General features: G+C 36.9%; 1 protein-coding gene across 3 annotated transcripts in view; it reads left to right on the plus strand.

The window, feature by feature from the left end:
- The window catches only part of LOC133840763 (cyclin-dependent kinase 14), a 139,889-nt gene that overhangs the window by 99,024 nt on the left and 24,590 nt on the right, over window positions 1–16,275 (plus strand). For all 3 annotated transcript variants that reach the window (XM_062272806.1, XM_062272805.1, XM_062272807.1), the window contains one exon: window positions 3,039–3,230. In XM_062272806.1, the coding sequence (XP_062128790.1) occupies window positions 3,039–3,230 (192 nt within the window). The remainder of the gene's footprint in view (window positions 1–3,038; window positions 3,231–16,275) is intronic.

Below are 16,275 nucleotides of genomic sequence, written 5' to 3' on the forward strand. Positions count from 1 at the left end.
CTGGACAAATTCAAACTCAACGTTACATTACCCTCGACTCTTACCGCCTGCGGCTTTTCAGCAATTCAACTGATTTTGCCCATTGTCTTTCCAACTGACATTAGCTGAGCATGTGTGCACTTCGTCTATTTGCGATGGCATTGTAGGATTAGCAGGGCAACAAATTGAACTCTTAATCCTACAACGGTTTCTGCACTTTACTTTTGCAGACAAACAACTAACAAAAAAAGTCAAGCGTATACTTGATTTTTTATTGTTTGTTTAAGGCAGTGAAAGTGTTTAACGAATTGTATCCAATTTAAAGCAGAAAATACTTTTTTTTACTTTCACTTAAACTCAATGAAGTGCAGTTTAAATTAATCAACATAAATAACATTACTTTTTTTAACTTTCTATAAGAACTTAAAACAATTTGGTATATCAAATTGAAATTTAAATTATTTCACAAATTATTTTGATCCATATAAATTCTGGTACATTTCTATCTCTGAGAATTTTATCTAATTAAGTGTACACCTGATGTCTTTTAAATGTACTAAATTTAAATGTAAAATATTGTAGATGGTTTTTGTTACTTTTTTAAGCAGATGAAACATTTTATAATACAATATGTTTAATATGCATTCAAGTAAACTTTAAGCTTTGCAACGTAAATTCGCGTTTATTTTATTGTTTTCTAAGAACATTGCACACACAAAAAATGAAATACTTGCTTTGTGAGCTCCTGGGAATAATCTAAGTATCTTTTGTTGTCACCACCTTATCTAAAGCACTTAGCGCAGCGTTGCAGACAAAAACCCAAATAAGCTCTGCAAGCTGCCTTCTTAATATTTCTATCCCTTTTGCTTGTCCCCATTCTATTAACACAATTGCAGACAGCCAGCTTCTATGGTCAGTTGTGTGTTTCTATTTTTCTTCTTCGGTTTCAATGCCATCCATAAAAGTGCTGCTCACACACTCGACGTTGTTTGGTTGTCTTACGTTTAACTACCCGATAAGTCCAAAGGATTCTCGAACCGAAATACGAACAATAAAAAACTTTAGCCTGTGACTAAAGCGCATTAAACTGCCTCTCTGAATGTTGACTGTTTGCTGTCTTTTTTCGGGTTGGTCTCTCGCAGTTACATAGATTGCAATTTTCCCATTTTTTCTCCTATTTTATTTTACAATTTTTGTGTTTTTTTGCTGGTGCGGTTTTGCTTTGATTTAATTTTGCTTTTACTGTTTGCTTGTTTGTCATTGTTACCCATCTGCCATTGTCTGGCACCACCAATTTGTGAGCTTTGTTCAATTGGCTTTTGGGGCCGGTAACAATTGCCCAACTCTTTACAATTTACACTGGCTGCTATCAGTCATGCGTCAGCAAAATAAATCAAAGCTTTTTTGGGAGGCGAAACTTTAAAGGAATTTGCATAGCCCACAAAAGTAGGCAATACTTTAATGCATAAAAGTTGCTACTACAAAATTGACTTAGTTTAATACACTTAATTCCAATTACAGTTTGGAGAGCATTGCATTGAAGTAGCACTCTTATATTGCATGCGGAGTAAGAAGTGAGTCAAGCATTCCAGCAACTTCAGTCACATTCCTAGTTGTAGTTTCATGGCGCACATATTTTATTGATTACATTTGCTGCTCCCACAGCTCATTCTCTCATTCCTCCTTCGATCTGAGTTTTGTGCTGCGTGTTTTTGCACAACTTTATGAGATTTTCGTTCGTTTTGGCAACCCCAAAAATCAACTGAAGTTTTCGAGGGGGAACCACATTTAGTGGAATTGCATTGCTCGAATGTGGCCAGCATATGTGTGTGTCTACATGAGTTATATAAGCAAATAAATTGCTTATTTGTAGCGACAATTTGCGGTAATTTTGTGATTTGTGATTTGCGATTTGTGCTTTGCTTTTCATTCACCAAATGTTGTGCTGACATCATCTGTGTGTCTTCTTTTTTGGAGGGTTGTTCTCTCTCATTCCCTTGGGTGATTCATTATGGCTATTAATTAAGCATATTTGCTCTACCCTCGCGTTTGGCATATATTTCCCTTTGCATTCGCTTTTGCTGCTAAACTTGATCACAGTTTATTGACTGCCTTTTCGATGAGCTCCACACTAAACGTGTAATCCTTTTTTGGCGCAGCCATTTGCATACAAGAGACACAGCACAACAGCGTTTGCTTCCCCCTTGTATGCATATCGTTAGCAAATTGCAGGCTCAAAAAGCGACCGCGTTTTTAGCCCAAAAAAAGAACGACCAAAAGGCATTCCATGTGTGTTTTGTGTGTGTGTGTGTTTCTCAGCAAGCTAATACCCAGCCAATTTCCGTTACGTTTCAGGTAACATGGCCAACTCTTGGGGTTTTTTCTTCATTCTCTTTATTTTTTTGGGGCTCGCTGTTTGCCTGGGGCGTTTGTTATTCATGCCTTTTGTATTTCCGGTTTGGAAATTAGAAGGCGCACCTTGTTGTCCCCCGTCGTCGTCGTCGCCGTCGCTGCTATACAAATTTGTACAAAAGCTTAGCTGGCGTATACATTTTTTTCGCTGATCTCATTTACATATTCGACATATCCGTGAATTGCCCAGCCCGGTCATTTGACTCTCGTATTTTTTTGGGGGAATTTAAGCCTTTCGTAAGCTGAGCATTTTGTAAAATAATTTTAAAATTGACATGGCAAGCAACTTGGGCTCGAGGTGACTAAATGAAGCCATTAGCAGTCAAAGCCATGGGCCACAAAACCCCAATCAATTGGGACGAGGACGAGGCAGCAGCCACAGCCTTGCGGCCAGTCGACAAGCCAGCCAAAAGACAAAGGCGTTGATTGGCTGCCTCCCTGAGGGATAGACTCAACTCATTTGAAACGTGGTCAAGCTCGAAATAAATTTGGAAGTTGACTCTAAGACAAATTTAAAGTGTGCCACGGCCATTGACTTTGCATAAAAGCCTAGCATAATAATAAATATAATAATAGTAATAGTAATTGTAATAAGCAATAATGCTTAAATTTAATATTAATATGTATTACGTCTTCTTCTTTTGCAGCAATTTCCCGCGAGGATGGCGACGACTCGACACATCATCATCACCATCATCATAATCATCATCGCGGCGGTGGCGCTCATCATAATCACGGTAATAAAGTTCCATACAATGGTTACAATTCGGAGGAGTATCTGGATCGCCTGGAACCCAATGGCAATATACCCGCTGACAAAACAAATTGCAGATATGGCGGTAAGTTTCATCTCTCACTCACTCTATTTATACTGAATCGTAGCATACTTTTTGGCGCTAAACTTAAGAGCTCACTTTAAATGAAACACATTCATAAAGATTTGTCGTTATTTATTGCCTCCACTTGCGCGCTATAATCTCTCATTTAAGCTGCAGCAAACTAATTTAATGATATTTGGCAAACGTCTCTCAAACTCCCCACTGAATTTGGCTTGACTTGAGTAATTTATGCCGCATGTCTAACTAATATTGCTTCGCTCTCTCACTTTGCTTCGAGGCGTGCCTAATTATGGAGAGGGTCATTTGCTCCCCAGTGGCATAGATAAACAATTCAGCACAATTCTACCCCCAAAAAATGCCCCAACACTAGATTTTCTTCTTCCTTTCCTCTTTTCGTGTTTTGTTTGGGGCAATTTATCAAATTTTTGTCTCATTTAGCAGCGTTTACATTTTCTACGACCATTTTTGTGTATTTTATCTGCGCGCATTTTGTCTGTAATTTTGTCATTTAAACGCGTCCTTAAATGGTTTATCATATCGTGAGCTTAATCCGCCCGCATTCCAATGCGCATTCTCTCTGTCTCTGTCTCGTTTTTCTGTTTCTCTTTTCTCTGTTTTATTGTCATAATTGTAAATTGCAATTTTATGCAAACAATGAACAGAGGCTGTCTCGAGACAGACTCCAGACTCTAGACTACTCGTTGACATTCTCGATAAGGCGCATCATCATCTGAGGATGATGATGAGAGACTCTGGGGGAGCAGGACTTGTTATAGCCTCATTTGTTGTTGTTGTCGCTTCAATTGTACTTGAAGCTGTTGCTCTTGTTATTGTCCTTGTAAAGCGGGGCACTCAACTCGCTTTCTCTCTCTTTCTCTGTCACCGTCTCTAGGCGTTACGGAATCGGCTCATAAAGCAACGGAAATGAAAATATTAACAAGCACAAATGCACAGCAACAACAACTGCAAGCAGAATTATTCATAGTTAAATGGAAACTGTGTGCATGCCTCATATACTATAGCTGTGTATATTGTATCTACTGGCGCTTGAACTCAAAGGGGCCACCGACATTTTCTCATTGTCTTTGCACTTGCAACGCTTCTTGCCCCCGGGCTCCACTTTGCTGCCTGCCTGCTTTCTGGCTGCATTGCCAAGGTCTTTGCCTGCCCCCGAGTTATGCCATTTGCCATGTATCACTGCTGCTGTTGTTGTTGTTGTTGCTGACGGGCACTCAACGCTAGGTGGCGTGTTTGTGCATCGCATTTGCGAGGGTCGTTTGGGGGTTTAGTCGAAAGGCTTAAAACTCTTTGCCACTTAACTTACTGCAAATGCAACGGCAACTGAAAGTGTAAATAACATGACTACAACTTTTTCCTGCATGACAAGTTCAATTTGCATTTAAGAACATTCCAATTGTGCAGCTGGTTGATATCTTTATTCTGCAAACATGGCGGAAAATAAGTGAAAAAAAATTTTAAACACTACGATAAGCAGATATCAGGCAAAAGTTTATAGCGTAATATAAACAATATAATTTATAGAAATGACAATTAATGATTGAGCTTAAGGTGTTTAACACAATTTTGTATGTCAAAAAAATATGCGAAAGAAAAAATGAATAAGTCAAAGCTAATTGGCATTTAGATAGTTGCAATTTTTTTTCACTCCAATACAATAATTACAAATTTAAGTATCAATTGAAATTTGATTTCATTGCAAATTTTAAAAAATCTCAATCAAAAGAGTTTAAAAAATGTTCACCATTTTTAATGCTTTCTTTGCTATAGACAATTTAAAAGAGAAATAAGTTAATTTGAAAAGCGATTTTAATTTAATGTGAACATTTAGTTGTTGTTATTAGCATTTAGATAGTTGCTATTACTTTCCTTTCAAATAAATGTTAAACAAAGTTTAATAGTAATGGAAATACAATTTGTAATTTATGTTAAACGAATCAAACAAAGTATGTAATTTAATTCTACAAAATGACAGCTATAAAAATGAAGAGCACATTTAAAGAAATTAATCTTTTTAAATAAATACTCAAAATTGCCAAGCAATAAAAATACTAAGAATCTTTTGGGTGATGAAAGTAATTTAAAGTATATATTTTATTACCAAACTATTACACAAATTGTTAGTTTATCTAGCACGCCATTCGTGATTGATAGTTTGTGCATAGTTTTTCTGGGTTTCATTTTCATCTTATTTCGAGAATTTAATTCTTGTGTTTTATTGTGTTGGCATCAATAAAGTATCTCGAGCTACCCAAGTCAAGGCGAGTCGAGTCGAGGCCAAGCCAGTTATCATAAAGTTATGTAACGCACAATAAATTACACACTTTGAAAGCACATTCACCCACTCAGCTAGTCTCTCCTCCCCCCTTTTGCCTCAGAGTCTAGGCCAACGACTCTCGCTCTTGCTTCCAGCCAAAAGCAATTTCAGTTTTTCATGCTGTTGTTGTCTTCTCTCTCCGCTGTTGTTGTTGTTGTGCCTGTTCTGATTACATGATTTATAAGTTATCTTCAACTCAACAACGTCGTTGTTTGCCATTGGAACAGAGTAGAGGGAGAGAGCGAGACGGAGGTGGGGTAAAAACAAGGATATGCGCAATTTATTCTGAAAGCCTTCACTCCAACAAAGATTATGGTTTATATGTGCAAATTATGCGCTGCCAAAAACCTTTACAATGCTCCCATCTCCGCTCCTCTCCCTCTCTTTCCCGTTCGGCCCCATTTATTAGGCCATTACAAAAGTTGCGCGTTGTTAAAATTTGCGAAATGCGTTCTAAAGTAGAAACTGGGAGTAAAAAAACATATTTGCCAAATTCGCATAAAAACATTTGACAAATTGCGGATACAAGCAGTTGCACGACCCACAAATTGTAAATCATTTTTAACAATTATGCGCGATTCGTAAAAATTATTTGAATTTCAAGTTGGGGAGAAGTGTTCTTGGTTTTCTTTGTCAGCAAAGTTTTTTGGAGTTATTACAATTGTAAATATAGTACATATTTTTCAGCATTTTTGGACCCTAACTTACTTCCTTTCTTTCCTCTTTTTTGTAAGGTGTCCTCAGGTGTCTTAAGTTATCACTCCCAAGTTTATAAACACGCGCGAATAAATCCTTTTAGCGCTTTATTTGGCTTTTGATGCGCCATTGCTTGGCCTCCAGGTTATTTTTGTGGCAATTTTGAGCAGGGTATTTAGATTTTGTTAGACAAAATGTAACATACTTCAGTTAAATAATTACACGTTTTTTGATAATTTTATTGTAAGAAGTTGAAAATTAAAAATTTTTCAAAAACCAACATTTAAGTAATACGTATTTGTTCTTTAAAAAATTTTATCTGTTTTACAAAACGTAAATTGAGAGAAAATATAAAATATATAAAAATATAAAACAGAAAACTTTTAAATGGAAATGCATACAATATGATCTGCTTTACTAAAAGTTAAAATAGAAAAAAAATATATGTTCAATTATAGTTAGCAATTTTCAAACAATTTTGGAATGATCTAAGAAAACAGATTATACAAATTTCCCAAAATAAAATCATAATTCCTTTTTAAAGTAAATTGAGAGAAAATATAAATGCTATAGCATAAATAAAAAAATAATAAAGACGAAATGAGAATGAAAGCTAATCCTTATATAAGGATATATATCAATACGAACAAATATGTATTTCTTGATAATTAAATTTTTTCTAATAAAATTATAATACATATTTGATCTTATTTTTTAAATGTTAACAGCTTTAGGATATATGTGTAGATTTAACTTCAATTATTTTCTTCTTCAAAGTATATTATAATCTTTTCTTAGTCACCGAAAGTGTAATAAAATGTCGGCAATTTCAGCAACATTTCGACTTCATCTCCAGGGCGTTTTCATTGTTTGTTTTTATTCGTTTTTTTTTTGTTTTGGGCCTACGCGAGCAGCTTTCCCCCTTTTGCAGTCAGGACTCGTCCTCATTGTCTATTGTTTTGGCAAGCTTCTTACGCTCCCTTTCCTCCATTCTGTGACTGTGATTTAAATTTATTGGCAAAATACTTTAAGTGATTTTTTCTTTGGTTTGTTTTTTTTTTTTTTGTGTTGTCTTAAGGTTCTTCTTTTTTCCTGGGGGTTGTCTTGGTGAGGGAGTTGGGCATTTGTCTTTGGCTGCGTGAAACCCTTTGACAGTTTGGCTGGTTTTTCGTGTACCTTGCAACCATTAGACGGCGACAGGACTCGAACTGAATCTTGTCGCCTTGTGGTTAGACAGCCCTTCTTTTGTGGTTTACTTGCCTCCGAACCGCTGTCAAATTCGTTGCAGTTTATTAACGAAGCAAAAACATGTCGCCTTTCCGTTTTTTGCTTTTCCTTCCTTTATTTGTTTTGTTTCGCTTTGAGCTCTGGCATTTCTTTTTTCGCCTCTTTTTTTATGCTTCGCATTTTTAATGATTTAGTTGAGGGAAGTGTTGTGTATTTTGCTTTAGCTTTTTCCTGTAGATTTTTGTTTGATGTCATTTCGCGTGAGACAATTTTTTTATAAACTTTTTTTCGGGGTTTTGGCTAATGAAGCGACTTATGCATTGACATGGAAAATTTGCGGTCTATTTTTTTGTGACGTGAATCGTTTTTGGGTGTTTTTACGCTTATCGGTTTGCATTTGCATAAAGATTTTTACAACTGAAATGTAGATTTGAAAAAAATTGCTTAAGCTGAAGAAAAGGTCGAGCAAAGTAGAAAGAAAAAACTTTTGCCAATTAGGCGGGAGAAATGTGAAATGTTTAGCCCTCAAGGAGTTATCTGCGATGGCAAATTAAAAAGCGAGTTATGCTAAAAATATATTTTAAGTGGGATTATAAATGTCCATTTTATTTAAATTTAGACGCATTCATTTTTTACAGAGTTATTTAAATTTCGAGTATGAATTAAGATTCTTTAATGCTCTGTTAAATTTTCAACAAACTTCCATTTAACGATAGTTCGATAGCAAGCCAAAATATTTTCTTAAATGAATGTGCATTTTATTTTTATGGCTTCCATGATTTTGAGACAATTTTTATCGTTGTTTTCCCCCATACCAACCAAAAAAACATATTTAATAGCTGTCGTTTTTTAGCACTCTGAAAAAAAGAAAACATCGCCAAAGTCGCGTAATTCGTTTATTATCGATTTTTGTGCTGTGGCAAATGCTGATAACTATGAGTAATGCCAAAGGAACTAGTACACAGCGAGCAGCTCATAACATAAAATGTTCTTCTTCCAGTGCGACATAATAAGATCATTTTCCCTAGTTGCCCGAGCTAATGTAATCAATTTTCCTTTGAAAACTTTGTCCACACACAGAAACAAGCTGAATTACTTCGCTTCGCCCCCTCCGCAAACTTTAAAGCAGCCAATTTTTTGGGGTATTGTCCTCATCATTTTGAGAAGCAGCAGTAGCAGAAAGAAAATAACTGTAAAACTGTCCGAAAATGAATCTTTTTGATTCTTTCTTCGTCTGTGTCCCCCTCAGTCTGCTCTTTTGCATACTAAGCTCATTATGAAGCCACTGCAAAACGCACAAAAGACAGACAACTCGTTGTTCATTTTTTTTTCTATATTTTTTTGCTTTCTGGAATTCTTTTCTTCGTCTTCGGAGGGTGGCAAACTTTTTAATAGTGTGTTGGCAACCCTGGCAAGACAATTTTTATTGCAACTGGCGAGACCTAACAATGCCCCCTGGGCAGTGCCACGCCCCCCGACCCTAGCTTCATTCCTCAACTGGCTATATGAAAATTCACGCTTGTCATTATAAATTCCTGTAGAAGCATTTCTCCTTCCCCCCCGCCCATCTCAGACATAATAAAAAGCTTGCTTGAAGCTTAAAGTGAAATATCTTTAAGTCCCTCGTCGTCGTTTGCAATCAACGCGCGCTACTCGAACACATTTTGAGTGACAGCTGAAGTATCCATAACGTCATCAAGAAGGGGGAGAAGATGGAATGTGGGAAGCCTCAGGTCACGGCCTCGAACGGAATTAGGATTCATAATATGACAAAGTGGCGGTTGGGCCATGTAACTAACGCTTGTCCCTGTCTATGTAGATTGCGAGTGTGTGGAATGTGTTACAAGGATACTCGCACACACACACACACAGCCAGCACACACACACTCTTGGATAGGCGTAATGCACACACGTGTGTGCTTAGATTATAAGCAGCTTCAGCTGCGGTTGCCTCACAGTGTATTTGTATTGGTCTATGGGGAGTTCTATGATGGGGAGACTTCTGCTCTCCTTTTTCGCCGAGCTGCCACTGCAGATAACGCCCATTATATGTGTTGACTCTGACAGCCTTGGGGCATGTGTGTCTATGCGAATCTGTGTGTGTGTGTGTGCACACGCATTTGATTTGGTCAGTTCGACACATTGCAGACTCAGGACATAGGCCGTTGCTTGTCCTGCTTCCTGTCTGCCAGCTTTCCTTTGCCTTCCACTCTCTCTCTCTCTCTCTGTCGCTGCTCAGCTCAAATTTTGATTGTCATTTACGTGACTGGGCTTATATGTATGCACATGTGTGTGTGTCTCTGTGTGTGTGCCTGTAAGAGGCTTTTTGAATGAAATTGCTGCAAATTATTCCCATTACGATTTTGGGGGTAGCTGCTTTTCAACTTGATTGTCGTTTACATACGAACAAAGCACTGTGGGCTTTACTCCCTCTGCTTAGGCGCTTGATTGGACCTTCAAGAGGCCCAGGGACAAGTTGATGGGCGCCTGTTCAACTCAGCTCCTGGTATTGAACACACAGTTAACATATATTGGGCAATCCTATGGTCAATCAGTCAAAAACACAGACGATCAACTTGAAAGAAACATTGCAGGGAAAATTCAAAGGAAAAATCTACAAGTAAATGGGAAAGGTGAATGGAAAAAGTTTTTATTTTTAGAAAACATTTCTCTAAATAAATGTTAGCTTCAAGATTAAATCATTGATTGTCATAAACTTAAATAAAAATAAAGAAATTAAACCCACGAAAAACTTATTAATTGATATAAATAAATTAATAATGAAAACCCAAGAAAATTTAAATAATTTATATATGTAAATGCGATTAAATTATATTTGACGATTATAAAATCAGCAAAAAATTAAAATTTATCAAGATAATAAGCTATCGTATCTAGCACACTAAACATGCCACAACATTTGTTTTCATAGCTTTGATTCTAAATGTGATTTCTAAATTTTGTGGAATACAATAAAGATTGCAATTAAGTATTTCAATCTTAATTTAAAATCTTTTTTGAATATCTATAATCTATAATGAATGTTTACTTTCTTAAACATAATTTGTTTTATTTAACAATAAGCTTTGATTAACAATGTTCTTTAACTTAATGAATTGTTGGCTAGATAATGCACAAAATTTATTGGATTAAGAATTTAATGTATAGTTGAATTGATCAGTCAATTAGTAGCATAAAATACTAAAGTATCTAAAGGATTAAGAATTTAATTTATCATTGCATTGAAAAATTATTTAGTAGCCAAGAGTTAATACAAATTATCCCTGAACTGAAGCACAAAATGCTAAAGCAGCTATTCGATTTGAAATGAAATGAGAATTAATATGTTTTCTACTTCAATCAATAACTCAATTAGTAACCATGAGATGATATCGAGTTTGCGACACTTTAGTTAAAGTTTATTACGTAAACGGAAATTGAGAGTAATATAGCCAACGCATTTCCGTTGACCAATCAATGCGATAACCCCTTGTGCACCACTGTGCGATGACCACTGTGCGTTTTGCCCGCTTCTCAATTGTCAGTCTATTGACCAAGCAAATGTCTCTGTTGAGTGCGTGCAGTGAACGCGTTCCATGCTCCATGCTCCAAGCTCCTGGTGGTGTCCATTGATGTCCCTGCTGGCGTTCTATTGCGAGGTTGTTGTGAAATTGTCTACGTGCCTTTTGTTTCTTTCGCATCATCCTGTTTCCTGTCCGCCCTCCTGCTCCTGTTCCTGCTGCCTCTTCTCATCCGCATACAAACAGAGGATAGTCCATGTGTTTGTTGCCTGAGGCAAACAGTTCTTCTCTTACTCCAACTGCAGCTCGAATTGCTTTATGACGAACGCTTGACGGAAACGTGCAACGTTTCGTTTTATTTTTTGCTGCTGCAGATTGATGATACTTTTGCAGCAGCAGCAGCAACAACTGTGGCAGCAACAGTTAGCCACGCCCACGGCCTTTATTTGCCATTGCCACAAATCAGTGGCCAATAAACGAGAGCACAGCGAGACCGCCCGCGAGACCAAAGAGTCCATCTGTGGCGGATCCTCGCCCGGGGACCTTTTGAAGTTAATTAAAAAACTGCAGGCAAAAAGGGCGAACATTTTTCAATTACTTAAAGCATCATCATCATCGTTGCTGCTGCTGCTGCTACTCTTTTTTCCCTGAGAACTTTCAATTCCATTTAACGCTTTTACGTTTGGGGTTGTAAAAATATTATTATTGATAAATTCGCCAACTGCAGCAACTGCAACAAAAAATTTGATGGCATATTAATATTGCAGTCAGACCAGAGTGAATATACATACGTTTTTATTATTATTAGTTGTGGTTGCAGTTGCTGTTGCAGTTGCAGCTGCCACATAAATTGGATTTTTCCTGTTGGTCCAGGCCTTATCCTCATCATCCGCTATTCATTTCAGCAACAATCCAATTGACTGCGAGTCCTGCCTCAGCTTTTGCAAGAAAGTTGTCCTGTATTGCTCCTGCTGCCTTCTATTTCTTTTGTCGTCTTAACAATCCGCATTAGAAATCAATTCATTTTGTGGCCATTGTGCAATTTCCGATTCGTCTAACAAATACATCGCAGCTATAAAGCAAATAATGAACGACAAATTGCAGCTCAGATTGATGTTTCTCCACTCGCAGTTGGCCATTTTGATAAATATTTTGCCAGCCAGAAAAAAAAATGTGGATGAAATGTTGGAGCCAATAACTAAATGGCAATGGCAACTGTAGCAGAAATTTAATCAAGCATCCAGCATACGTATAGATTAATGTGTTTTTATGTCAAAATCACGTTTAAATGTGACAAATGATGACAGAAGTTGGATTAGAAGTACTTCCGATTGGGGAATGGAAACTGGCAGAGGAAATAAGATTTTCATTTTGTAATACTCCATAGAGGAAACTTCAAATGAAAATTTCTGTTAAATTAAAGGAACTAAAACAAGTATGCTCGACTTAGAAATACAAATATACCGAATGCTACATTTGGTATATCGATATAGTACTACTATATTCAAAATATACTATACAGTAAAAAATATGCCAGATGGTCAACCAATAAAGTAGGACCTGCCGATCTTTTTAACATATAAAATTATGTCTTAAATAACTTTACCAACAAATATCTTCTACCCTTCAACTTTATGTGTAGCGGGTAGAAAAACGATTTGCAATTAATAAACCTCAACAAAATAAAAACATTTTAAACGTTTATTTTATTTGCTTGTATAATTGTGTAATCATCATTAAACGGCAATAAAGCAGACTAAAACGTAAAAAAGGTTTGAGTAGCATAAAGTAATTTAATTAATAAAGCAATTCGCAATGGTGCATGAAAAATATACGCAATATTTAATCACATTCTTCTGCGATTTTATTTCAATGAAGGTAATTTTAGTTAAATGTTTAAAAATGAAAAAAAAGGAATGTTTGTATAATAAAGATTATAAGCAGACTGCAACCAGCTGCTGTAATTTCATAATTAATTACAAACTTTTTTAATAACTTTGAAATAACAAAAAGCGCTTGTCAGTTAACTGGCGTATGTGGAATTTAATTGCAACCTAATTTCACAAAGGGAGTAACAACAATTGTTATCTTGACATAATTTAGCGACAGTTGAGAGACGTCTCTGAAATCTCTGAAAGTCTTGACATGAGCTTTGCGCTAAAACTCTTAAGTCCTTAGGCTTTTTTTTCCTGTGTTGCCAAGACAAAGGTAACCGCAAAAGACAGTCAAAAACTAACGGATATGCAGTCTAACTTCAGTTTCCTGCTCCGTCTGTAAGCGTAGCCAGAGCCGTAACCCAAACCGTAACCGTAACTGTAACCGTATCCGTTCCCATAACCATAGAAGCACTGCTATGTGCCACACCCGCAACAATGTTGCATAATGGCAACGTTTAGTGTGAAATTTTGCTGCGGTTTTTCGTGCTTTAGTTGCTGTCCTTCTGCTTCCCTTCCCTTTCTTCCCTTCTCTTGCTTTCCCTGTGGTGCCATCCCCCTTAACACTTCTTTTGAAATTGCGCACATAAACTAATTTCGCATGCATGAAATGACTTTCATAGAAGAAAGCTTGAAAAAATAACAGCAACAAAATGAGAAAATTTGCAGAAGAGCGATAGAGTGAGCAGCTGCCATTTGCTGTTGGAAATGCATCCATTAGGGTTAAGTTTTGACCCCCTCGACCCCTCCCTTTATGTCCTCAGCACACACGTTCTCGGGGCTTGGCCCCGCTAATTGTGTCACAATGATGAGCATAATTTGCGCACATTTCAACATACTAAGTATACTATATATATACTAAGTATAAACGCCACACAAAAGCGCAGCACAAAACGAAATTGAGCATACGCCCCGTGTGTGCACAGCAGTCGACTTTTACTAGCGCTATTATTATGCACAATGCCAGCACTAATTTTGCGTTAGTAATTGCATTTTGTTTTTGGCCACTCTGAAGACGAAGGTTTCGCAATGTTTCCCCTTTGACTCATTCGCTTTAGTTTTTGGCCATTTCATTAAATGTAACCGGAAGCAGTTTGTCCGCTCGTCCCCCTTTTCCGCCAGTCAACTTTTTCGGCGTATCCATTACGTGTGGCGTCATTTGATCCACAGCCAATCCTCTCTCTCTGTGTTTTTCTGTTTGTGCAGCAGACACCGCTTTTAATTAGCATCAACGTCATTTGTCTGTCGCTTCCCCCCACAGCCAGATTTGAGCTTGTAACATTTTGTGTGTTGCCAATTTAAATGTCGACACACTGTTACTGTTATGAAAGAAAGAGATCACATAAGAATCAATGTAATAAAAAGAGAGGAAGAGAGAGAGAGAGACGAACTCAAGCCTTTTCTATATGCTGTCATATGTTCGCATCCGTGATGAATGATGCCGCCAATTGTTTGGTTTTTGTTTTTGTTCGTTGTTTGTGCAACGCACACAACAGAAGCATAGCAACCCAAGCTCGAGTGAATCCAACCCAACTTCCTCCCTCTCAGCAGAGCAGCAACCCCTTGCTTAGCCATTAGTCTACGGCTCTACACACATAATGATGACATGACAGCCAAGTACGCAACATATGACGTACACTGAGAAAAAAGCTGTATAATACTTACTACAAAATAAAAGATAGAACTATTCAAACCTCAATTTTCTTACTTCTTACTTACTCACTTCTTAGATAAAGCGTTTTTAATTGTGGAAACTATAATTATACTTCAGAAAATATCATTTATTCATACTAAGCACAGAATTTCAATATCATGAATACTGCATTTTAAATTAAGAAAAATTTCTTTCTTTTATGCATACAAGCTCTGATCAAAATAAGTACGATTGATTCTTAGAGGAAGTTAAATTACTCCACATTCTTTAAAAAAAAAGAATGAAGCAACTGTATTCAGCATATTCGACAGAAATGTTTTTCTAGGCAAAAGTGAATGTTGTAACTTCCTTCCTATAAAATTTAGACAATTGAACATAAGCATATAAGTTCCTTATTATACATCAAATCACACTTAAAACTATTCTAGAATTCCATGTTTAATTTAAGAACTTTCAAGCTGTTTGGTTTAAGAGAGAAAGTAGCTTATTTTCCTTTCAGTGTATTAGAGTTTTATGCCCAAATATGCCGAGCACTCTTTGCTGTATCTCGTGTTCCGTCCTTTTAGCTGTCAGTCACTCGGCGAAGTTGCTGTCTGAACTCTGTTTGTATTTCACTGTAATCGCTAAGCGATTTCTTGCATTCCCCCCACACTCGTTGTTTTCTCCCTTCTTTGTTTGCCTACGCTCGAACAAGAAAAGTAATTTTATGTAATTTGTTAAGTAATATCATCGTTCAGCTTGTTGTTGTGTCTGTTTGTCTGCATGTCTCGTCAGGATGTGGCAACGAGGTTTCTTCTATTCGGCATTTTGCAGGATTTACTTGCGAAGTTAATTAGAAAACGAAAACATCAAAGTGCTGTTGCTGGCTTTAAGCCTCGATAATGCCATACAAAACAATTTTCAAAGACAGCTGCAAAAGTTTTGTGCAGTTATAATTATTACATGTTTGCATTAATTGATTTTTCTTTTATGCTCAACACATTTTGTATTTTAATTGATTTTGCTTTATGCTCAAAAATGTGTTGCGAAATATTTGAATTGATTTTACTTCTTTTATTTGGCAAGCTGTCAAATGTGATTGAGTGCGTGCTTTGTGTGATTTTGTTTTTGCCTGGCGGCTGCTTCACTTTATTTTTCTTGTCTGTCGTGCAACATGTGGCATGAGTAATTATGTGTTGTTGGCGCCACAATCAAATTGCTGTCAACAAAGGCAAACAACCCCTCAGAAAAATCGAAATCGAAATCGAAATACAAATCCAAACTGGCAACTCAATTCGAGCAAATTATTTGGGGCCCCAAAAAGCGTCGGACCCGCAAATTGTTTTGTACGTGTTTTTCGCCTTAGCAATGTGAAGAACAACACGTGGAACAACAGCAACAACATCAATAAGAAGACAGAGAATTGTTGCCCTTCTGGTGTTTTCTAATTGGAAACGCTTTTCATTACGACGCAAATGAAAATCAATGTTCGACGTTCTGTGTCGCTTTTGGTTTGAGTAATTAAACACAATCAACAGAGCAAAAGATTTGGTGTTGTTTTTCTCTCGTTTCTCTCTTCCCAACACACGTCTTAATAAATCCCCGGATAGGGTTTTATAGCTGAAGAAACAGCAACAGAAAATTCTTACTCTTAATCCGCACCGACATTTGCTCACACGCACACAGAACAACGAAACAA

This window comes from Drosophila sulfurigaster, chromosome 3 (assembly GCF_023558435.1).
Source record: "Drosophila sulfurigaster albostrigata strain 15112-1811.04 chromosome 3, ASM2355843v2, whole genome shotgun sequence".
Classification (NCBI taxonomy): Eukaryota; Metazoa; Arthropoda; class Insecta; order Diptera; family Drosophilidae; genus Drosophila; species Drosophila sulfurigaster.